Source organism: Culex pipiens, chromosome 3 (assembly GCF_016801865.2).
Source record: "Culex pipiens pallens isolate TS chromosome 3, TS_CPP_V2, whole genome shotgun sequence".
Classification (NCBI taxonomy): domain Eukaryota; kingdom Metazoa; phylum Arthropoda; class Insecta; order Diptera; family Culicidae; genus Culex; species Culex pipiens.
In genome coordinates, this window is record NC_068939.1 from 4,433,541 (window position 1) to 4,459,222 (window position 25,682).

General features: G+C 35.4%; 1 protein-coding gene across 33 annotated transcripts in view; it reads right to left on the reverse strand.

Annotated features, from left to right (window-relative positions):
- The window catches only part of LOC120417793 (potassium channel subfamily T member 2), a 367,487-nt gene that overhangs the window by 112,834 nt on the left and 228,971 nt on the right, over positions 1 to 25,682 (reverse strand). For 6 of the 33 annotated variants that reach the window (XM_052710600.1, XM_052710604.1, XM_039579963.2 and 3 more), the window contains exon 2: positions 2,483 to 2,736. The exons of 24 other annotated variants lie outside the window; for them this stretch is intronic. In XM_052710600.1, the coding sequence (XP_052566560.1) occupies positions 2,483 to 2,736 (254 nt within the window). The remainder of the gene's footprint in view (positions 1 to 2,482; positions 2,737 to 25,682) is intronic. 3 more of the 33 variants (XM_039579971.2, XM_039579970.2, XM_039579972.2) reach the window with 1 other exon arrangement.

The window sequence follows — 25,682 nt, forward strand, 5'->3', positions numbered from 1 at the left end:
TTTGTTGCGGTGACCAAAAGTCAGAGAGGGGGAAAAAAAAAGTTGAAGTCCTAACAATGTGCCCTGAGTACACAGTTTTACCTGTGTGTAGTAACTCAATTTTATTCGGTTGTTTATTCAGTACGATGGAATGATATGAAGCCAGCGCGGGGCTTACCTTGTCCTTGGGTTTTTTTGGGGGGAGTGCCTGTCTATCAAATTTAACGATGTATGAGTTGGTTGGGAGCCCTGCATGATTGAATGGACAACAAATCGGGGTAAATGGTACATTATTGTTTGATGTGAGACTTAAAGAACTACATAATTCATTAAGGTTTAGCACTTCCGATCGAATCATTCAATTTTGATTTTAAAAAGCATTAAATTTGAAATAAATCATCGATTGACGTTAAGTAATTCCACGCTTGACCAAACATCAAACCGAAACCTCAACTTTTCGCATAAACATCACCCAACCATCAGCTGTCATCTCTGCATCGCTAAGCATAATCCCCGTGCAAATTTTCGCCACCCCTTTCTTCCTCTTTTTTGGTGCGGTTGTTGACGGATTCCGAGAGTGACGCCGCCACGTGGAATGGACGCAAACTTTTTAATGAGGAAAATTCATTACCTGAGCGAGCACTAACGACAGTTTTAGAGCCCGCCAACGATAACGACGACAATATCACTCAATCGCAGGAGGCCATGACGGGGCGAGGTGGGATTGGTCGAAAAAAAAACCTCTTGATTGTATTATTTATTTTTGTAAAATTTTAAGGAACATGAAGCCGATGGAACTAATAAAAACAAATATTTTCAATTGGTTTAATCAAGCCTAATATTTTTAGAAGGCTTGATTTTTTTACATTCAGGGTATTTTTTTTTTCAAAAGTTTGGAAACGATTTTCATTTGCGTGATTTCGATGACGAAGAATGTTCTAAAGCGAAATACTTTTTTGAGATTATTCAATCTGTGCTCATTGGAAACGAATCTTATTCTCAATTAATTTGAATTGGAGATTTTTTGGACTTTCATTTTTTGAAGTAGACTAGTTTTAAATGAATATTAGTTGATTTTCAATCACTCCTAAAAGTTTCAAGATATTTTATAAGTTACAGACGATTTAAGCTGAAAAATTGCCATGCGCAAAACAAACTGTCAAACATTGCGAGCGTTTTTCTTTGAACACCGAGTTGATTCACGGGTGCCACGATATTTCGAAATTGGCTAAACCAAATTGGCTAAAATTTGGGGTGAAGACTTTCAAGACATATCCCGTGTGCATGACGAAGCCCAATTTTGAAATTTTGCATTTAAAAAAATTAAAAAATCAAAATCTTTTGCTTTGTTTTATGAAAAATATAAAAATATTTTTATCTTTTTTAAAAATAAACTTTTTGAAAATCGGCCTTCGTCATGCACACGGGACCGGTTTAATGAGTCTTCATCAAAATTTTGAGCCGATTTGGTCAAAGCAGTGTTGAGATATCGTGGCACCCGTTTCTGGAAACTGTTCACTTGAAATAGCTATATCTCGGCAATGCTACAACCAAATGTCTTCAAATTTATTTTGTTAATAGTTAAAAATGTATATTTTAATGTCCTGAAAACTGATTTAAACAAAGTTTGTGTTCGTGCTCAAACCAACCTCTGACATTTTTGCCGATTTACATGTATGTAACTCCTTAACAGCTTACCAAACTCGCAAATAAAGCCAAAAGTATGCCAAATGGCTGATGTTTCTGCAAACAATAACAGATAAACAAACAAAGCTGCAAACTCCTCCTAATACCTCCCTTACTCCTCAGACCCAATGTCACCCTCGAAGACGGTATGTTTCTTATGTGAAATTACCTCAGAATCTCGAATTTGTCAAAATTATTGCCAGAAAAAGGATTCTAAGGGGACCCTGAGCAAAAGATTACACCAAAAAACTGCACTTCAAAAGTGTCAATTTTATGTGTAAAGCTGCTTTACCTAAATCGCTTTTAGGCTAAAAATGTTAGTCTCAGGACGTTTTTTGAATTGAAACTTTTTTATTTAGTCACTTAAAATGTTGATAATTTGCTTTAGATTTGATTTGATCTTTTCGTTTGATTTGAATTGGAATGTTTTACTCTTTATTTTGCTGCATTTTTTTTTATTAAGTTTTGTATTTGATTGATTTATATATTTATGTACAATTTAATAATACTGATATTTCTCTTCTATTATTATTTTTTTAGTTTTTTGAGCACCCCTTGACGGCCTTACAGTTGACAACAGAGTAAATTTGATTTTAATTGGAATCCAAGCAACCGACTCCCTTCGCCTTCAGACGACGAACCCCCCTGCTGCATGACAGGAATGCTTACAGAGTGAATTTAAATTCCAAGGCCTACTGTACCGAAAGGGGAGATTATTGGTCTTATTTAAATGCTACACAAAATATATTTTTAAAGAAATGCTTAAATATATTCTGCTAAAAAAACAAAAACAACAACTTTTTCGTTCAAAAGTTACCTTGGGATCTGCAGTGCGATCTCGTCCAGACTGTCGGACGGGCTCATCGGCGTCTTCTCGAAGAGGCGCGACGGCCCGAGGGTGAGGTGGCTGAAACCGGTGCTGTTGGAGTTGCTGGACACACCGCGGAAGACTTTGGCGCCCCGGCGCTGCCGCTGCCGTTGCTGCTGCTGCTGCTGGGCCTTCTTGCGCTTCTTGTTGGCCTCCTCGCGCTGAAGGTTGTGCAGCCGGAAGAAGAATAGCGACATACTGCTCTTTTTTTGTTTTTTTTTTGATTTTGTAGAAACCGGAACCATGGAAAAAGTCACAGAAAGTGGCACGTTTTTGGTTTTGTGGTAATTTTTTGAGTTTTTTTTTTTGTGAGGAATTTTACTATGATTGGGAATAAGCAGATTTTACAGGATTCATTACAAGAACAGGCAACTATACATGCAAAGCGATATTGAATTTGATATTTACTAAGACAGGAAACTAACACAAAACAGCAAATTTTAATCATAAAACAAACATATTTGATACACACTAATTATCTGGCAACACTGTCTGCTGTGCGTCGTTAAGTAAGTTTGCATAACTTTTCAAGATAAAATGTTGGAAATCTTAATGAAATTTATTTCTGGAACCAGTGAGAAAAAAAAATTCCCCAAAGTCAACCAAAACTACAATGAGGCCATCTCAATCCGCATCTCGCAAGAAAACGTGCCAAAATGCCAATCCTGCAACTGCTCGATGTCAACAAACGTCCCCACCCACACAACCCCTTTCCAGGAAATCCCGGCGTGACACACTTCCGGAAAATTGCTGCGGCACTTCCTGCGAGTCAACCAACCGGGCTAAGAGATGCCTCGGAAGAAGAGCTTTTCTATCATGATGGTCACATCCTTTCGTCACTTTTCTCCTCCTTGCCGAGGGATGGCTTTTACGCGGGCGCTTGAGGGGGCGTGGGGTAAATCCGCAGATGCACTGCACTTTCGCTTATAAATAGCTGATGCTCACGTTCGAAAAATAATGAGCTCAAATATGACGGGAAAGTGGTTGGACAGTGTGTCGAAAAATGTTACAAATTAAGAAAAATTAAATATTCAAACAAAACTTCAGCTTCTTCCAACGTCCAAAAGTAACGACAAGGCAGTCAAGTAGGCCATGACGGTTGTCCCACTGTTCGCGTATTACGTGACTTGCTCAAGTTGAAGTCCTGCCACATTGGGAAAGGAAACCACTCAAAGTAGACTTTAAGCACCGCCCAGGCTAACCGGCCGAATTGATAGACTCCGGGTCCACAGATGAGCAGCGAGCCTTGCGAGACTTTGCAGAAATTGCATTAAAATGAAATATTGCCATCATTAAAGGAAGACACTCGCTGAGCTATCGATATCGCAGCTGTATCGGACTTCGGTTCCCGGCGGGTGGTCGGAACCTGATGGTTGGCCAGGATAGACCTAATTAAAAATCAATATTCAATAAGCTTCGATAATTAACATCTCATGATTGTTGCTTGCTGCTGATTTTGCTTGCCTAAATAATCTAATTTGAGTTTTTTTTAATTTAAAAATTTATGAAAAAAAAATACAAAAAGAGTTGATAATTTTAGAAAAAAACAATAAAATTTGGCATCCCTGCCTCTTTTTTCCCGGCCTCGGAAAGCTGTCAACTGCACAAAACCATTATCATCACCGCCACGCTGGTGGTACGAAATCGCGGTAGGCGAAAGGTTGGAAAATGGGAAGAAAATTGCATCCGACAGATAGCAGACTGCGGGCCACAGCCTACTATATACTGGCGATGGCCACCGGGTCAGCGAGCGAGTGAAATGTCAGCGATGCTCTGCAAGCTGACGGCAACATGGTGGAAGTCCACGCAAAATGGGGACATTTTTTTGAAATCGTTTAAAAAAAAAACAAATATTTTTAATATTTTCAAGAATTTTTTTTCTTACATCGGAGTACATATTCCTTTTACAATAAAATATTAATTTTCGTATAACTCAAGAAAAATATTGTTTGAGAAATATTATTTTCATTTGAAATTTCCTTAAGATGTATGATCTTTCAATAAATAGTTTAGTTTTTTTATGCACTAGGGTGCCCTAAAATTTTTCTCTTTATGCAGAAAACCGTTTTTTGGTGACAATTTTAAGCAAATGTAGTAAAGATATTTATCCACTCGAGGCTATATTTCATCAAAAATATCCTTTGATGGATGTTTTACGTACTCATTGATTTTGCATGAGGTTAACAAATTTGTTTGCCCATGATTTCGATGTTTTACATGATGTTTGCAAAAAAAATGGTATTTTTTAGCAGTCAATGCAAAATTTAAAATAATGAAATTTAAATTAAAAAGAAACAGATTTCGAAGATGATTGCTCTGTTTGAAAAATAAATTTTTTGAAAAATGATATTTGCTTCAAATTTTTTTTACATTTCATATAATTTCCTAAAATTTTGAATTGAAGAATTAATGTTCAAGCTAATATAATGTTTTGTTTTTGCTTTATTTTAATTTATTTTTGAAACTTGGCATTAGAGCATATTCAATAACTCCTTTCGGTGATTTTCGAAGTGATGCTTGAAAATTAAGATTTTATCAGTTGCGTTATTCACTTTAACAGTTTTGTTACCAGGCATTTTTTTTTCAAGAATCATGAATCAAAGAAAACTCTTTGAGTGAGATCAAAGAATTTCATTATAGTGTTTTGTTCCAAGATTTGCTGCAAATGGTCAAACTTTTGTACAAAATCTTCTCGTTTTTCAGAAATAACATGCAAAATACTATGATATTTTAACTTTTACAAATTTACTGTACCTTAGCGGTTTTCACACAAAAATGGATAACAATACAGTAAGTCTCCTGAATATCGCTATTTTTAGATGTTATTTTCAATTGTCCATCTTCCTTTGCCAAAAATGCCATTCTACATGATAATTTTTTTTCCATAAAGGCTCCAACAAATTTCCTTATCGATTTGGTATCTTAAACAAAATTGTAGGTTATGATTAGAACTTTTCAAAAATAATTCGTACACGGAAAAAAATCTTGATCTTTTTATTGGACTTTTTATCATTAAAATTTGAATTACTACAATACGTATGTTGGGTTTTTGAAACTCAAATGGGCAAATTTTGTGCTTCTTATCTCAATTAATTTTGGTACATGGTGTTAAATCTGATGTCATGTTTTTTTTCGAAACAAAAAAGATTTTTGGAAAATTCTGAAATATTGTCAAAAAAAAGTTTAAAAAATATAGATGCAAAATCAAACTTGCAATTGAAAACATTTTACATTATTTTTTATAAAGAGTACCGGTTTCATGTTGTAGGTTTTTAATTTTTAAATTTCTTGCACGATAATCTACCGAGAAGATTAAAGCTGCTAGAAATAAATAAACCAAGAACAACAACTACAAGATATATACAAGAAATAAATCTGCAGTTTTTTTTGAAAAGGTCCAATAAACCAAATTTTCCAGTTTTTGCTTTTTGGGTGTTATTGAAACCGCCTTGGGTCAGGGGTATTAAAAAACACCCAAAAAAACTCAAAATTTGAATTATTGGACATTTAAAAAAAACTCCAGATATGTTCAAGCATTTTAACAGTCTATTCCATGATACTCAATATCGCAAATATGTAAATTTGAACAAGGAAAGAGATTTGGAGGGAATCTGTTCTCAGATTCAGCGGGAAAAACCTCTGGTTGTCAATATCGAAGGGACCATCGAGAAAGAGAAGCATGAGTTTACAGAATGATTGAAAGTAAAACAAAAATTAAATATTTGAATTTGTTTAGAACAAGCAATCCATGAGAAAGAAAAAGATGCAGCTTGACGAGACAAGAGTACACGGAGAGAAATTCTGTAAGCTAATTCGGTAACTCTATGTTGTCGAATTTGTAAACATTGAAATATATGTTTTCAATCGACGACTTCGCTGTAAATGTTTTCAAAGTCGACAACATTGTTGAACCATGAATTCGTTAAAAATGATGACGATTTTGAAAACATTTCGGTGTTAACAGATTCGATAACATAAAGTTACAGGATTTCTATCAAAATTGAGTTCGACAAGTTCGAAATCCAGAGAGTACAATGTTGTATCGAGATATTTTCCGACATTTAGACTGGAATTCATGGGAGGCATTTTTGCGAGTAACCGTTCATGAGGGACAAATTATGTCAGTATATGATGCCAGGATAATTAATGAAGAATGAACCGGAGCTCTTAATAAGTGATCATTACAGCTTTTGTTCGTCTACAAAGTTGCACTGAAGTGTTTTTCTTTCTCATCGATCCAAAAAAAACGTAACCAGGTAAAACTCCAACCCTTACTTTTACAACTCAAATCGTCAAAAATTTAAAGGTTTGATTGTAAAAAAAGTAATAAAAATAAATAAAACTCAACACCGTACGCGAATATCCCGCAAACATCGCGCGCAATAAGGAGAAAAACCTCGAGACTGAAAGTAAAATAAAACATAAATCAAACATTGCGCACCTGGTTTACGGCAGTGTTGCCAACCTGCAGCTTCCCTCCCACCCCAACCCGGGAATGGGTTGCAACTTTTTCCCCATCCCGGCGCGGCACTGGCGCGAAATTGTTGAAGTTGGTTTTGTGTAAACACATGTTTTTTCCGTGCCACTTCACATGAAACGCGGCAGCATGGCCTACTTTGGTGAACACGTGGGTGAGTGAGGTAACTAGTGCTGTTTTATGGCAAACTAGATTAATCTCTTTCCAGGTGCAGTGACGCAAATTAAAAACTTTTTTTTTTCATTCTAGGAATGACTGCAGACGTAAATTGCCGCCCGGAAAGCAACAATCCTTATCCAGACTTTTGCATAAACCACATCAAAAGCTTCTAGGAAATTGCTTTCTTTATTCGCTGGGAAATTGAGTTTTCCGATTCAAGAAAGAAATTTTCAATGACGTAACAAAAGGGAGCATTTATTTAAACTTTTCATCGGTAATAGCTCTTTTCCTTCGAAAACCCCCCTCTTGAAGCCTTCCCTATATTAATGGTTAAATGTAGGTACGTGCTTGATGAGCATATATTTTGCCGGTTCTTCTGGGAGAGCCCATAAACCTGCTGCCAACGAGCCAACGAGGGCCGCGACCATGGAGCAGCATTCCCCCCTTTTAGAAATAAAAATAATTTATTCAGAGGAGCAAGTGTGAATCACCACAGCGTTCCACTTTTTCTCAGCGCTTCTCTCCTCACAAATGTGGCAATTTTTTGGCAACACTTCCACGGAAGCACGTGATTTTCCCACACATGTCGGGGCGACTTGCTAGCTTTGAAGTTCAAGGGCCATTAGGGGAGGGGAGTCAGGAGGAGAGGCTTCCGAAAATTGTTGTAAATTTTTGCGTTGACGGTTGTTTCGCAATTTCCCCACCCAGAAAGGAGCTTTTCGCTGGTACGTTGGTGCGATTTGCTGGAAGCGTGAAATTGCAATTGTGCCAGTGTTGTGTGATTGAGTTTTTATTGCTTTGAACCTTTGAACAAGGACCCTGCAGACCGCTTTGTGGCGTTTGCTATTTGGTTTTGGAAAAGATTTGTTTGAAATTGTGAGTGCCTAAATTCAATATTGCTTATTGGAGCTGTCCTTAATTTTGAAGAAAATAACTTTTTGAATGGATGTCATTTTTTTCAAATGTATTTTCGCCAATCTTTTATATATTTTTATAATTGACATTCAAAAATCTTTTTTTTCTCATTGGTTTTAAAAGCAGCTCCTAAAAACATTGAGATATCATTAACTTATGCTAGCTAGTTAAAAAATTCAAACATAAATATGATTTTTAAATTTTCATTATGTGATTTGGATGAAACTTTTTCCATGCATTTGCTATGTCAAAAGAAGTCATTTTGCCTAATTAGTTTTTCCAAGTCCAAATAAAATCTATTTTTTTAGTAAAAAAATGCATTTGCATTCGAAAAGTAATTTTTGTAAGTAATTTCGGTGAACTTCGTTGCATAAATGTACGACTCGTGCTGAAAAAATTCTTCTTTTTGCAACTTGTTGCATAAACTACTATTATAATTTGCTTTCCAAAATGTACCATTTTTTAGTTATAGCTAGGCTTTGGGGGTTTTAGGTTTAAGTTTTGAAGTGAAAAAAAACCCAAGGAAAAAAGTACTTTTGGGAAACCAAAAAAAAAATTGGCTCTGGAACAATGAAAACCGGGCATTTAGTTTCTGAAACACTGTCTCACAAAGAATTAAAATGGATGGAAATGAATTTCTCTAGCTGTCACTTAATAAGCCTGAAATTAATAATAACAATATTTCAAAAATTGTATACTTTGGTCAAAAGTATAAAAAAAAATAATAATATTAATTTTTATGACCTTTTGAAAAATTAAGCTTGTTTTTTTATTTGAAATTTTATCAAATGTTGCAAAAGTTTCAATTTCAAGATAAGCTCAGTTGAAAATTACAGGCTAATTAGCTGATATAAAACCGCACGGTATGGTGAAAGCAAAATGTAATAAATCGAAAACATCCATCTGAATTTTATACGTATGACAATGAAAGTTAGGCCGATGCAAATATTTTTTAAAGTTTATGTCCCTCTGCTCTGACCAAAGTCGAGGGGAATTGAATTTACAAGCCTATTTTTCAATATTTGGATGAAAAATGTGTTATAAAATGCATTTTACAGGCGTACAGTAGCTTTCCAATCATTAGTGTTGAAAATATCGAGGTATTGACGGAATTTTTCTTTTCGCAAAAAAAACTTTTTGTTGGACTGTACATTGGTATTTCATGAAAATTTCAAACGTTTTCAAAGGAGTTCAAACATGCTGAATATGATAATAAACGCGGGAATATGCATTTTAACTGGTTTTCAGTTGATTATACTTTAATTTTCATTAAATTTTGAAGTTTTTTGCCCTTTGATTATTCAGGCCAACCATGAAAAAAAGGGAGGGGGGGGGGGGGGCGATATAAACATTGCAAAATATTTGCAACGACCTTATAAGAAATGTTAAACATTTTGAAACACACCTTATTATAAGACTTATCTTCCTTCCATGGTACTTTTTATGGAAAAACATTTTTTTTCCTGAAAAACGTAATGTTTAATCGAGCATTAGGGCGGTTCGTCGCACTTGTATACAATCCAGAAATTGCATACAAGAAGCTGTTCCACGGTGCTCAAAATACCGTTATTATGATAAGGATATGCAATCCTAGATTTTGGTGTCCATTGATTCATTACATCATAACGCACCTCAAAAAATGAAAACATTCGCTGATGTAGTTTTCGAGATACAGTCCTTTTAAGATGTTACATCCGATTTTCCATAAGAAAACCAAAACAATCTGTACAATTTAAGCATTTCAATGCATATGCATTTCGAGATAATGATGAATTTTGCTTCACTTGACTGTCAAGTATCTCTGAGCAAAGTTTCAGAAGGTTTGCTGATGTAGTTCTCGAGATACAGCCATTATTCAGCCATATTCTTTAAAATGCTGAAATTGTATTGATTTTATAGATTTTTTCAGAAAAAGTTAGAAATAACATTTTAAAATGGCTGTACATTAAGAACTACATCAGCAAACCTACTGAAACTTTGCCCAGAGATACTTGACAGTCAAGTGCAGCAAAATTCATCATTATCTCGAAATGCATATGCTTTGAAATGCTTAAATTGTACAGATTGTTTTCGGGAACTTATGGAAAATCGGATGTAACATCTTAAAAGGGTAGAGCGTCCAATTTCCCGGGTTTACAAATTTCCCGGGAAACGGGAAATTTTCAGTCAATTTCCCGGGAAATCCCGGGAATTCCCGGGAAATTTTAAATTTATTGAAAATTGTTATGATCTTGGTTTTAATTAATATTATGCAACAAAATTGTATAGGACATCAACATCAATGGTTTAAATAAATGTCAAGATCAATTAACAGCTTGACTGCATGAAAAAATCATTCAACTACAAGAAAATGTATTTTGGTATTTTTTGATGAGAAATTTTAAACTTGCCTCTGTGACCAGTTTATTGAAATGAGAAAAAAACATGCAGAAATTATGTTTTTCATGACCAATACTGGTTTCAGCTCTTGAACAAATGGTAAAGCCTTTTAGTGTTGGTTTTCCTCCAAACAACCCAATGTTTTCAAATATTTGAAGCAAGCTTTGATAATATTTTTGCATTTTTTGAGAACAAACAATAGAAAGTAATTTTTCAATGATTTTTTTTGTATTGGTATGCAACATGATTTAAATTATACGATAAATTAACATCATTCCACAAAAAGTCTTCTATTTTCCACATTTAACCCTCTAACCTGAAGTTGCACCAGCACTCCATAATTCTTTTATTCAAATTGAAATTTCTTTAGTACTAGGTATTCAACCAATTGAATCAATTCTTTTTGCACAAATTCGATTTTCATCTCATTTGATCATGATAAACAAAAACGTAAAAAAAATCTCAATTTTAATTTGGAGGTAAGGAGTTAATATTGTTTTGATAAAATAACATCAACCTGTTAAAAGCTTACCTAGTTGTAATAATTTAATACTCATTAAGCAAGATCTATTCCTAGTTGCTTCAAAAATTAATATTATCAGAAATAATTCTGATATCATAATTTTTAATAATCGGATTACCTAATTATATATAAACAAAACAATACATTTCATAGAACAAAATCATGTTGAGTTTGTTAATTTATTATTTATTCAGAACATTTTAAAAAAATAGTTCCAAAAATTTAAGAAAATTTATACTTCCGCTTGAATTTCGGGAATTCCCGGGAAATTTACAAATTTCCCGGGAAACGGGAAATATTTTTTTTCGGGAAATCCCGGGAATTCCCGGGAATTTTTTTCCCGGGACGGGTAATTGGACGCTCTATAAAAGGGTTGTATCTCGAAAACTACATCAGCGAATGTTTTTATTTTTTTGCTCAGAGGTGCGTTATGATGTAAGGAATCGATAGACCACCAAATTCTCGGGTTGCCTATTTTATAATAACGGTATTATGAGCACCGTGTGTTCTGTTGTATAAGTCATGCTACAAATCATTCTGTCAGTGAGTAGTTTTTAAAACATGATGGAAAAAAAATCAACTTGAAGTGAACCCTTTTGCCCTAATTTTGGATACTCGGTCTTCGGTAGCCAAAATTTCACGTTGAATAGACGCAAAGAAAAGGTTGAAATTCAATTAAATGATAGGACTTTTCGATTTGCTTCAACCTTCTTGCCACATTTTTTTTCTTTCTTTTTTTTGTTTCTTCAAATCCAAAAATAGGTCAAAGTCGATAACAAAAAAAAAAAAAAAAGGAAATCCCGAAAAAGAAATGCGACCTTTTGTGGTTGCAAGGAAAACAAGATTCTAAATTTTCATTAGCACCTGTCAGTGGCAGATGGTGGTGGGTCCGACGTGCTCGAAATAAAATAAGCAAATCGAGTCTGGCATAAATTTGTCGCTTTCCGAATGCGCCCAAAGGTTTTGGTGGTCCTGAATTTTGATTAGCAGCTGTTGGGGGTGGAATTTTTGAGATGGGCTTTGGGTGTTAAGGATTAGATATTCGTAATTTATTGATTTTTATGGTGGTAAAGGGGCTGCACGGAATTTCAATAAGGGGTTTCATATTATAATTTAATTAGAATGAAACACAACTTCATTCCAAGCGTATAATTCTTCAATTTGTCCTTTGAAAAACTTTTGAAAAGAGTATTATTAATAAGTAAGGAGTATGTTTTCTAAAATGCTTTAAATTTTTAAACCTAGCTATCATAACCACCCATTCCAGTAATTTTCCAGACATCAACCTCCAGTCGGCAAATCACACCTAATCCGATTATCATATTATTAGAAACTTAATCAGGCCATCATGACGCAATTTGTTTCCTGTCCCCGCCATCCCTCTCAACCAACCAGACAAGGTAGAACAAAGCCAATGAAACCTTCAGCATCCCTCCCAAGGGAGAAAAGATTTTCCGGAAGCTCAAGACTACGCACTTTTTTTTCCTCCTACTGATGGTGATCTGTGCTGTGTGTGTTTGTGAAATTAGAGCAACAGCAGCAGCATGATGATGGTAATTTTCGGTGCCAAAGTAGCACCATCAATGCCAACACGTGGCCAAGCTTTTCGGCTGGTAACTGACGACCACCCTAAACTCGGTGAAGTTTGCTGCATGACGGGGATGATCCAATCGCCCTCCATCATCATCGTCAAATTAAAACCGCAATCGAAGGAGGCCACGTCAATTGGCAGCAAAGTGGCGAGGGGTAAGCTGCCTAATGACCTACTAAATCATTAGCTTTGGCCGGTGGTAATCTCCAATCGATCCGATTAGCAGAATGGATCCAAGTTGGCGTGACGACGCACCCGCGCGCACACTTTGATGGGACCAACCCTTTTCTGGTTCTGATTGGCGCGCTGTTTTGTTGTTTTTCTGTTCGATTGACTTTGTTTTTTCCACTCCATTGAGAGACGCAAAATCGGAGGTGGGTGGGGGGTTTGATTCTGCTTGTTTGACCTTTTTTCCTTGTTCCCTGAGCAAACGGAACGGCCCCCCTCGGGCGGGGATTTGTTCCGGCAGATCAAACGTCACTCCGGACGTTATTCTACCGGGAATTATGCCAGTCAGCCGTGATCTTTGTGCGTGCAGTGGGGGGTCGATGTCGGTTCGAGGGTTCTTTTTGTGTTGATGAATAAGCGAATTTGATGAATTGTGCGACATGTTGAATTTAAGAAAAGTTGTGTTTTTTTATTCTATTAAAACATAAATGTTAGCAAAATTAGTTTGAACAAAATATTTTTTCACTCTAAAATTTTGCCAATGCTGGTTGAATAAAATTGTTTCAATTTTTATACTTGGAAAGGACTTTTTATTTTAATTTTATAAAACACATTTTCTTTTTTCCAATTTGATCACATTGCCTCAACGTAAAAAAACTCACTCAACTGTCCTACCTGGAGGCACTTTTCTCCCCCAGGGGGAGTTGAAGAAGGATAAAATCAGCAAAAGCTATCATGGCGGTAAAACTTTACAGTCGTGTGCAGTTTTCGTGCGGTTTGTGAGAGCTACAGAGAGCGAGAAAGTCGGAAAGTGGATCGCCGCGCGAAGAAATAAACAAATTAAAGTTTAAATTAAGTTACACTTTTGCCTGCGCTATTATAAGCCATTATCGCCCTGTCGCGGGGAGGTTGGGAGTTATCAGGTGCATTAGTGCCCACTCTCCCCTATTTGAAGGGGGTGAAATGTCGTCTCGTTGGCATCGTGCATTTGCGTCCCACGTGCATAACTAATGAAAGGGCTTATCATCATTAGCTGTGCGGGTTTGTGCTGGCGAATGATAATTGAATATTAAATTACATCGGGAGCAACCTGCCAGCATGGCCCCGGCAGCAAGTCAGGGCAGACGCACCCACCTTTTGCTGATATGTGACGGGGTTATGCGCGTTTAAATAATTGTTGTGCCGCCCTCATCAATGTGCATTTGTGTGTGTGCGAAAGCTCGTAAGTTGAATAATGGAAAGCTTCATAAACATTTGGTAGGCAAATTGATGGGAATTTGACTATAGCTAGCAGTGCACGTCATTGTATTGTGGTAATAAGGACGAATGATCTGATTTGCCGAATTGATTTGTTTGTTCTATTAGCTAGGGAAAATTCTGTACAATTCTGAAATCTGAAATTACAGATACCAAACGATTGAAATCACTTCTCAAAAGGGGTTTATTCTAAAAAAAAAAACGATTAATTATATCTTCTTCACAAAATTCCTAAAACCTCATCAGTTATTTTCATAAGCAGAACATCCCCCAATACACATTCTATGTTTATATTCCTATAAAACCTTGAAGCTCAGAAAATGCTCAACAATGCCGTAACTCCAGCATGATTTCCCCGAAATAAACATTCACCTTCTGTCCACTCCCCGAACAAACGAAGCAGGCGCTGTTTTATTCTCCCTCATTTGCGTCGCAATCGGGCAGGAAGTCGACTTGTTGCCCCCGATTCCGACATCCCCTCCAGAATTTCCATTACCATTTCCGACGCCTACTGCTGGGACGTGCCCCGCACAAAAACTCAAGTCGTTGACGTTCGACGTTTGCCTTGTGGGGAGAAAACTAAATAAACACACAGGATGCCATGACTTCCTGCGAAGAGGACTTGCGGCATTGTGTACTCACTCAAATACACTCACTTTCCCTAAGTAGGCTGAAATTGATATGCTGGGAGCTTTTCCGTCCCCGCGACCCTCAAGCTCAAGACTTCCTGAAATGCCGTCGACGCCTGCTGTGTGGGTGCATTAATATGCATTACTAATGAGGTCGCATAATTTAATGGGATCAAATTATTTGGGGCGTAGATTTGGGACAAAGCGGTCGCGAGGGAGCTTTTGGAGGAAGGAGTTGAAAGAAATCATTTCTTGAAAGTTTACTTTCATTATCTTGTTCAAAAGCCTAAAAACAAACAGAGACCTCCATTTGTGAATGGTTTATGCAAATGACTTCCGAGCACCTGCAAAAAGGTTCTCTTTTTGGGGATAGAATTTTAACTGCCGCTGGTTTGACTAATGACATTCTCGACCACAGACAGCGAATAAACAACTCATTTTTGTTTTTGGGGCGGGAGACCCTAATTAAAATATGGTGCCAAGTTCCCTGGAGAAATTTGTTTTGCTTTTTGTGGTTTTTGCAAATTTAATCACCTGGAATCACGACCGTGGCACGACAGCTCCAGGAGGCTTTGAGCTTTGGTCAGGCCAGGTGGGCATTGGGGTTTCCTTTTTGCGAGGAGTTTTTCCGGACAAGATAATGTTTTGTTTGAGGAGCGTGCTGCTTTGGGAAATTTGCTTGAGTCATATTTGAAAAGGACGTTAATGGGCTATCTTTTTGTTTGGAATTCCATTGAACTCCCTCTTTACTTTAATATTTTTACAAACAAATTTGTACTGTCGGTTGTAAAAAGAACAAGAATACATTTAGTGACGAAAAAGTTTCCTTTTTTTAACTCAATCCTAGGACAAAAAAGTATTGTCATTCAATTTAGAAGCTTAGCAGGCGTATATTTTGTTTGGCTCTTTGGGTGTCCTACGCCGTATTAGGTTGGTCCAAAAAAATACCATTTTCACAGAAGGACTTTCAAGAATAAATGGGTAATTCTCTACCGACTCACACGAAATCGGGAAAAGTTGCCCCGACCCCTCTTCGATTTGCGTGAAACTTTGTCCTAAGGGGTAACTTTTGCCCCTGAATACGAATCCGAGGTCCGTTTTGTGATATCTCGTGACGGAGGGGCGGTACGACCCCTTCCATTTTTGAACATGCGAAAAAAGAGGTGTTTTTCAATAATTTGCAGCCTGTAACGGTGATGAGATAGAAATTTGGTGTCAAAGGGACTTTTATGTAAAATTAGACGCCCAATTTGATGGCATACTCAGAATTCCGAAAAAAATGTATTTTTCATCGAAAAAACACTAACAAAGTTTTAAAAATTCTCCCATTTTCCGTAACTCGACTGTAAAATTTTTTGGAACATGTCATTTTATGGGAAATTTAATGTACTTTTCGAATCTACATTGACCCAGAAGGGTCATTTTTTCATTTAGAACAAATTTTTTTCATTTTAAAATGTCGTGTTTTTTTTCTAACTTTGCAGGGTTATTATTTAAGAATGTAACTATGTTCTACAAAGTTGTAGAGCAGACAATTACAAAAATGTTGATATATAGACATAAGGGGTTTGCTCATAAACATCACGAGTTATCGCGATTTTACGAAAAAAAGTTTTGGAAAAGTAACTTTTTGCGTTTCTCTTTGTTTCGTCGTCCGTGTCTGTCGCGGGTGACCATGAACGGCCATGATCGACGACGACCAACTTTTTCAAAACTTTTTTTTTCGTAAAATCGCGATAACTCGTGATGTTTATAAGCAAACCCCTTATGTCTATATATCAAATTTTTTGTAATTGTCTGCTCTACAACTTTGTAGAACATTGTTACACTCTAAAAAATAACCCTGCAAAGTTAGAAAAAACACGAAATTTTAAAATGAAAAATTTTGTTCTAAATGAAAAAATGACCCTTCTGGGACAATGTAGATTCGAAAAGTACATTAAATTTCCCATAAAATGACATGTGCCAAAATTTGGGAGAATTTTTAAAACGTTTTTAGTGTTTTTTTCGATGCAAAATACGTTTTTTTCGGAATTCTGAGTATGCCATCAAATTGGGCGTCTAATTTTACATAAAAGTTCCTTTGACACCAAATTTCTATCTCATCACCGTTTCAGGCTGCAAATTATTGAAAAACGACTCTTTTTTCGCATGTTCAAAAATAGAAGGGGTCGTACCGCCCCTCCGTCACGAGATATCAAAAAATGGACCTCGGATTCGTGATCAGGGACAAAAGTTACCCCTTAGGACAAAGTTTCACGCAAATCGAAGAGGGGTCGGGGCAACTGCTGTGTGAGTTGGCGGAGAATTACACAAATAGCTTAGAGTTAAAAACAAATCTTGCCCTAATTTCAAAAAGTTTATCGGACACGCCACGCAAAATCTGAAAAATGACGGAAACAGGAAAAAAAACTATTTTAAACGTGAGATAACGCGAAATTTTAAAGCTTTTTCACTAATTTACATTCTGGTTCGATTTTGTGAAACTTTCATATCTTAGGGACCATCCACAAATTACGTGGACACTTTTTTGAAAATCTCCACCTTCCCATCGTGGACAATTTTCATACAACAATCGCAAACCCCCCCTAAGGTGTCCAAATGGTTTATGGATGGTCCCTTATCGAAAATACAAATTAATATTTTTGGAATCAATACAAACATTACAAAAGGGCGTAATATTCGTGTTAAAAAAGAATTTTTTTTAAGGGTCTGAAAATGAAAAAGAAATCTTTTTAAAAAGTTGAAAATCGGACCACTATGTTCCGAAATGGACGATAAAAAAACGAGGGCTGATTGGGCAATACTGATTTTTTTTTTATTTTTTTTTTAACTTTGCACGGCCAATGGCTTTATCGACCAACTTTAAAAACCAATAGAGGAGAAAAGCCACTCGCGATAAAATTTTGAGGCTAGGAATTTTGACAGGTATGATTTTCATAAAGCATTCACCTCCTTTTCTTTACCACAGAAAACTGGGGACAATGTAGCTGTCAAACTAGGCCAAACTGTTAAAATCACTCAAAAAATGAACTTTGAGTGATTTGAGTTCATTTATGACGTCACGATTTTCTCTTCTAAAATTCCTAGCCTCCAATTTTGTCGCGAGTTGCTTTTCTCTTCTATTGTAGGGAATTTTATCAGCTTTATGGAATTTAAAAATAAATGGGGTAACTGGGCACTATTTAAGAAAAAATCAAAAATGCGAATAATAAAAAAAATAGCTTGAAAATGGCTGTAACTTGAAAAAGGAGCATTCTATCAAAATTTTTGACTTTTGAAAGTCTACAAAAAATAATTCATATTTTTTTATTATGTAAATCAATTCATCAGTATCTCAATCAGCAAAAATAAATTTTCTTTCCTAAATACACTTTAATATTCATCAGGAAATGTTGACAGATTTTGTGTCAAAAAATGTGTAATATTACATCAGGAATTGATGAATATTCATCAGTTTCTGATAAATTTTCATCAGGTTCACATTTTTTAAGTAATATTACTCAAAATAGAGATAATATTAAATTAGCCAAAATTTCAACCATCCAATATTAACCTTTTATTGTTAAGGCAATTTTGACACGTTTAATTTTATTTAATTTTGCTGCAAATGGAGACGAACAAAATTTCCGTTGGGCTAAGATTAACTAAAACCATTCAGACAGATCGTATTGATTTTCATTTTCACTCCAAATTATGCGCAGACACTGAAGCTGTAGAAAAATACTGCGAAAAAAATCACATCACATTATTCCGCTTTCCCTGGCTAACGAGACGGAAAATATGCGATTCGGATTAGCACTTGCCCCTCTGCAGCACAGCTGGATACAAATAGAAGCGCCAAGACGAATGAAAAGGATATTTTTCCACTTTTCCGAAGAAACCAGCGTTCAACCGTGGCAACTGTGTAGCAAGTAAAGGAATGCTCTCGCTCGCCAGCAGAGTAGAGGTGTCGATAGACTTGTTTTGCAAAGATAGCTCCTCAAGGGGAGGTGGAATTCTCAGGTTTCTTCCTGCCTCGCCTACTGCGAGGGGCTCATATTTGCATGGCGCGGAAAATTTATGAGTGTGGGATGTTGTCAAAGGGGTTGGGGGAAGGAGCCATGGCCTGCTTGGTAGCACACATTCTTTGTGATAATATTGGATTTGAATGATTGAAATATCGTTTGATCAGGGCGTATCTTCACTTCTCTGCTGAGGAAGGGTTCAAGTACATGTCCCTGGAGGGGACAACCGACTTTTTTTTATCCTGAACGGTTCCGGGAAAAAGATTCCCGAGTAAATATTTCTCACTTTCTGTGTGTTCCGTTTAGCATGGACTGAGCTGGAAGAAATTTTCAGTTCACCTGGCTAAAGGTATTTTGGGTGGATGAGCATATTTTCTCGTTACAGAAAGGGAGGATTTTCCAAAATGTAATCTCGGTGAAAAGTTCCAAGAATAGATAGATTATGATGTTAGCGTCCGTCACAGATGGGAATTGATGTAGTCGAACTAAGCTGGGCAGCGAGGTGTGAAAAGGTTTCCTCACTGTTTGCAGGGGGATTTTACATGGAAAAAGGATCCTCATAAAAATAAAACTTCCGGAAAGGTCAGACTGAAGAAAGGTCCAAAATCAATCCCGTAAATCAATTGTTGCCCCCATGTTGAGAATCGCACGTGGTCGAGAAGTTATTTCGAATTGGCAAAAGATATCTTTTTCAAAATACGACCATTGTGCCATTTACAGCAATTAACAGTGTTGGAATGTGATTATAGGCTACTATCATAAATTCGATAAAAGAACTGAGAAAAAACACGTTTATTTATATTCTCTAATGATGAAGAGACAAAACCTCAGCAACAGGTTGGCAGCCACGTGTCGATGGAGCTCTGAAGAGTGTCAACAGATCACCTGCCAATGGGGAAATCAATCATCGCATCTGGCAGAGTATCGACACAGTCCCAGAAGAGATAATCTCTCACCAGAGGAAGATTGATTATCACAGTAGGAAGCGGGTGTGATTTCGATGGAAGAGATTGAATGTCATTTCAATAAAGTTATAATTGTAATGAATAGCATTATAATAAATAGCATTGTGAATTTCAAAAATTCTAGCATTTTGATGATTTCTATCGTTAAAGGATATCAACAAAGATACCAGTTTCCCCAAACCCATCCATAAAAATACCACACACAGCAAAATTTCTTTAAAGCATGCTTTCCAGTTTGAGCTTTTCCTATCATTCAATCTGCGTTCTAAATAGCTCAGCAAAAAATAGCACCACTTCGACCTCCGGAAGTGTACCACCTTAAATGGTGCCAATCCGATTCAAAGCAGCTTAGCAAACATCCTCCTCGCAAACGCAAATCGTCGCCTTAGGGTGATCTTTTTGCAGGTTGAATGACTTTATTTTATTTTTTGGAAATAAAACTATTGTTGATGTTTTGTAATCTTTTATGCACAATTTCATAAAAACAACTCAAAAATTAAATTATTCAAAATTTGATTTTTATTGGAATTCAGATTATAGCGTTAATTTTAAAATTTTCCTAAAAACTGTATTTCTTTGGTGTTTGATCAGATTTCCGGAATTTCGGAAATATTTGAAGAATCATTCTTTTCTAGCGATAGACTCGTTACAAAAAAAAGCAGTGTCACACAATGTCTAAATTCACTGGCAAACTCTCCCAAACTTAAGGATTTTTTTTACAAATCTCTCTGAAGATTTGATTTTTTTTCAGTGTTCAGGTAAGGTTACCTGTGGTAAACAAGGTTGTCCTCGAATGGGTGCTATTTCGTGTGATTGAAATTTCGTCAAAAAATCTTGCGCAAGAGAGAAGAGAGTTGTTATCTGTCAAAACTCTCTTTTTCTGTGAGTGTTCACTGAAATTATTTTAGATTGTTGCATTAAAATAAATCAAAAAAATCATAATTCATTTCAATAACCTATAAAAATGATCTGTTTTGAAAAAAATCCTCTCAGCTCTAAATAAAAACGTATAATTTGAAAATGTTTGCCCATTTCAATAACCTATAAAAATGATCTGTTTTGAAAAAAATCCTCTCAGCTCTAAATAAAAACGTATAATTTGAAAATGAATTAAGTTTAAAATTATATAAACTAAATTTGTTTCACAAAGTTTTTTAACAAACATACTAAAGTTGCTGTATATAATGTTTTTTTTTTAATTTAGAGCAATTTTTGTATATTTTATGATCTTTTAAGCAAATTCTTTCGTGATTTTTCAGGTTGCATTTTCAGATTTGAATTTAACTTTGTCCATGCATTGTCCATGCACCATAAGTTTTTTCCAATACAAGTGCCCATTCAATTTGCAACCTAAAAAAAGTTAAAATTAAAAAAAAATACGCTCTTAAACAATATTAATTACTTTATTTCACTTAAAGTTAGATTTCTAAGTTTTTTTATTTGGGATTTTTTTTCGGTTTTAAAAGGACATCCCTTAAGCCATGATAATCCAGAATTATAAATTTTGGGAAAAAATTAAAAATGCTGTAAAAAAATTAAAAATATTTTTTTTTAAATCATAATAAAAATTACCCAAAAATTACCTAAATTTTTGAAAACCGTATTGGAGCTAAAAATCAATTATTTTCATAAATTTTAACATTTTTCTTTTTTTAACTTAATTTTGGAATAAAACCCCTGAAAAAAAATCATAAAGCTAAGACAATTTCTGACAAATCTGTCTGAAAATTTTAAACTTACTCTCATCGAAATGAAAAAAACTTTTGAAATTTTCAGATAGTTGCAATTTTTTTTTAATTTGGCTTAAAAGATTAAAAGAGAAAAATTTTGATTGCAAAATTGCTTTGAAAATTATTCTTCCTCAAGCTTTTCGATATTATTAAAAATTACATTTTCTTTCAAAAATGCTTGTCTCTGGAACGAAATTTAGCACCACCATGCAGTATGGCTCAAAAGATGTCTTTTTGAATCTCATTAACATATAAAAAAATAATTATAAAAAAAATCTTTTTTTGTTTTCTTTCTTTTAAGGAAAAAGTGAAATAAAGACTTATTTTTTTAAATTGTGGCTATTTTTCTGAACAGTCCTAATAATAATCTACAATTTTGTTGTAGACAAAAATCAATCAGAAAATCTCATCTCAAGATTCAGGTTTTTGAAACATATATGGAAAACTATTGAATCAAAATACGCTTTGCTGACAAAAAAAATGTAAACTAGATAGGAAAAACCAGCAAGCTTAGTTTAACAGAGCACGGAGACATCGAGTTGTTCACTTGGGAGGAGGATCCAAAAATGTCTAAAGAAGTATAAACGTGGATTAGAAAAAAACCCTATGCGATTATAAAAAATATATAAAAAAATGCAAAAAAAAGTATGGAAATTTATCTAGATAAAAACGTGTCATTTAATATCCATGTTTTTTGTAATGAAAATTACAGTGTTGCATATCTTTTCGTTTGATTTTTTTTATTCAAAAATTCTTCAAAATTTCGCGTGGATTGTTACCGAAAAGAGAATCATGAAAATATTGATTTTTAAATGCAGTGTATAGTATTTAATTAAAAACTTTTATTTTGAAACCTAATATATAAATCATCAAATAGAAAATGTAAAAAAAGTATTTAGAGTCTGATTTTTTTTAAATAAGTTTAAATAACCGAGTTTTGTCGATAACGAGTATTTTTTCTGAAACATTCATCAGTTGGTTTAAATTTATATAATTTTATTTTATTTCAAAATCTACTCGACCATTTCTTTTCTATTTTTTCAATTTCATAAAACATGTTACATTGCATGGAAAAAATAAAAAAAAAATCTTTCGGAATTCTTAATCATCTTAATCAGTGCGAAAACATTTAAGGCAGGGTCAGATTTATCAAACATTGTTAACGAATTTAAGAACTTAACTACAAGGTTCCGAAAAGGCCCGAAAATCTATTAGTTTTTATTCACGAGTTTGGAAGAATATGATTTAAAGTACCCTGTGTCTCCATTAAAACTTTGATGAAAAAAAAACTATCAAGAAGCCACAAGATTCAAATGATGTTTGAATTAAGTTAAAAACAAAAATTGTCACTAGATTCCACGACACTGACGATTCCTCGAACTGTGAAACGAAGCCATCTAACAGAATTTCGGTGATTGATCACACACATCTCCCATCTGACGAAACGAATCGGGAGGGAAAAAAAGTCTCCAGCAAAAAAAAAGCTCACTCCATAAAGCTGATTAAAGGCTCTCCGCCGGATGATGACGGGAGGACGTTTGGATCCAGCCGTCGAATTTCGACCCAGGGTTTTAATCCTAACTCTATTTGCTAGTCGTCGTCGTCGACGTCGTTGTCGATGGCAAACATTCTCCACAGCGCGCGATAGAGAGAAAGCTCAGCAAACAGATCGTCACAGCGGCAGAGCTTATCGCAGCACCCCCAAATCATGGACTTTTGCTGGAAGTCAGCTTTTTAAAGTTCGGTGTTTAAGTTTGAGCTTAAAAAAATCCATCATCGGTTTGAAACTTTTGCGTTAATCTTTCTCAGAAAACTGACTCTTAAATAAACACATAAAACAAGTAATTGATGCAAACAGGCGAAAAAAGATGATAAATTGGATCGAGCTCGAAACTTACCCGAGGACGTAACTTTTGCATTTCCGACCGACTTTTGGCGCAAAAACAAAGTGATGCAACTTTCTGAGAGTGAGAAACAGCTTGTTTGCTGGGAGATGTAAAGTTAGTCTTACTGGTTGAAAATCCGACATTAATTAATAAACGCCTAGCAGCTGCTAGTTTGTGTTTTGCAAAATGGCGCGCGGTAAGTGGAAGTGTAAGATATGGGCAGAGAGTAATTAATATGCCAGCACAGCTTGGTCTCGTGTGTTGGTGGAACCGTAATTCGATTATATTGCGGGAAATAGCTCAACGGAGGTTTTATCACACCTACACTAGGAGGATTCAAGCCCTGGTGGTAAAAAATGATCGTTATAGCACACACACACACACTTGAGTGTGGTTTAACTGCTGCAATCGGACAGATGGTTGTTATCGACGTGTCAACACACAGGAGTTCTCAAATTGGAGGCAGCGACGTTAAGCTAGAGTAGCAAAATGTAATTTTAACATAAATGTTTGCATTTAATTGATTTCTAAAAAAACAATTAAATAAAAAAAATCGTGCAATCTTTAGAAAAAATATCACAATATACTTGTTCCATTTAAAAAAAATGTAAAAAATAAATCTTTTTATTTGACAATAACTGCAATCAAACGATTGATATTATTTATCATGCTTGAGTTAAGTTGATGATTCCAAAAAAAAGTTTTTACTGATTTATGTTTAAATCATATAAGCTGCTGTTATAGGTTTCATTTCTCAGCAAATTTGGTAACAATTTTTGCCTTCCTCACCTCACTGCACAGAAAAAAATCAATTCTCGAAACCGTGAAGTCAGTTCACGATTATGAGAACCACGAAGGAATATATTCACGTTTATGGTGCAAATGCACCATACCATGAATAAATTCCTTCGTGGATCTCACATTCGTGAACTTAATTCACGATTACGGGAATTGTTTTTTTTCTGTGTGAGGCAAGGCTATAAAATCACTCGAAAAATGAACTTTTTAAATACTCCTCTCAGATATACCTTCACGTATACCTATCGACTCAGAATCAAATTCTGAACAAATGTCTGTGGGGATGTGTGTAGACATGATTTTTTTTCCACACGATTATCTCTTAACTGGCTGAACCGATTTTGGACGGATCCACCTTATTCTGTTCGTTTCGGGGTCTCCTAAGAGTCTAAGGCTAAGACCCTATTAAATTATATTCTGTTTGGTGAAGTACTTTTAAAGTTATGCCATGTAAAAGTTTTTTGTAGCTACAAAAAAGGGTGATTTTGCATAACCTCAAAGGTCTTTTTGCTAACGCGTGAGAGTCGCGCAGGGATTTTGGTCTGACCACGCGGGGGATTGGCAGCTATACCCCCTTGCATGCGGATCGCTCGGTTGCCACATTGCTTAAGCAGTGTCTGCGTCTCTTCTGGAAAAAGTCTGTATTAATTATGTTGCTGAATAATTCATTTTTGTCTCGGCAAAGATTTACACGAACTTTTTAGTTAAATATGCAACTCATAAGACATTGTTTACTAAGACTAGGGGGACAGCATGCAATTCCATCGTGCACCTAATGTTGGCATATCAGCACTTTTTAATTGAATAATTTTTTTAACTGAAATCGAGTGACACATAATTCAGTAGAAAGTGGGCAGGCATCTCAGTAAGCATGTTTGTTTCAAAAGTTTTGCAAAATAATTTATTTAAATCGTGAAAATCTTCAATTTGGAGGGCCTAGTGGCTTCGGCAGCCGATCCATATGTTGCTATGGGGCGCGGGTTCAATTTCTACCTTATCCTCCTGGAGCTTTTCGATCAATGTTTTTCCCATTTAATATTAGTATTCAGTTTGTAAAGACGCTATAAAATAGTAGTTTATGCAACAAGTTGCAAAAAGAGGATTTTTTCAGCACGAGTCGTACATTTATCCAACGAGGTTCACCGAGTTGGATAAATACGAAGAATGCTGAAAAAATCAAGTTTTGCAACGAGTTCCATACAACATTTTTTGCAATTCCAAAAAACACACACTGAGTGAAATTTTATGTCAAATTTTCATGTATTTTGTCAATAAATCGTTTAAATCAAATAATGTTGAAAAGTGTTACTTTTCAAAACAAGTGCTGAAAAGTTCAACTTTTCAGCACCCATTTGAGTGCTGAAAAGTAGAACTTTTCAGCATTTATTTTGAAAAGTATTGCTATTCGATTCTGTTATTTTTGGTACAGAAAAGTATGCTATTTCCTCGTTCAAGAATGACAGGAAAAGTAAGTAGTTTCACGACGGAATTGCAAAAATTATATTAATGTGAGGATGGCTCCAACCACCTTCAGGTGGATTAAGTAACGTTTTTGTTAATGTATGTTTTGCAAACAACTCATCAAATCCAGAGTTTCCAGTGAGCTATTTTCCTTCATAAGTTTATTGGATCCGCAATAACTCAGAAGGTTAATGCTTTGCATTT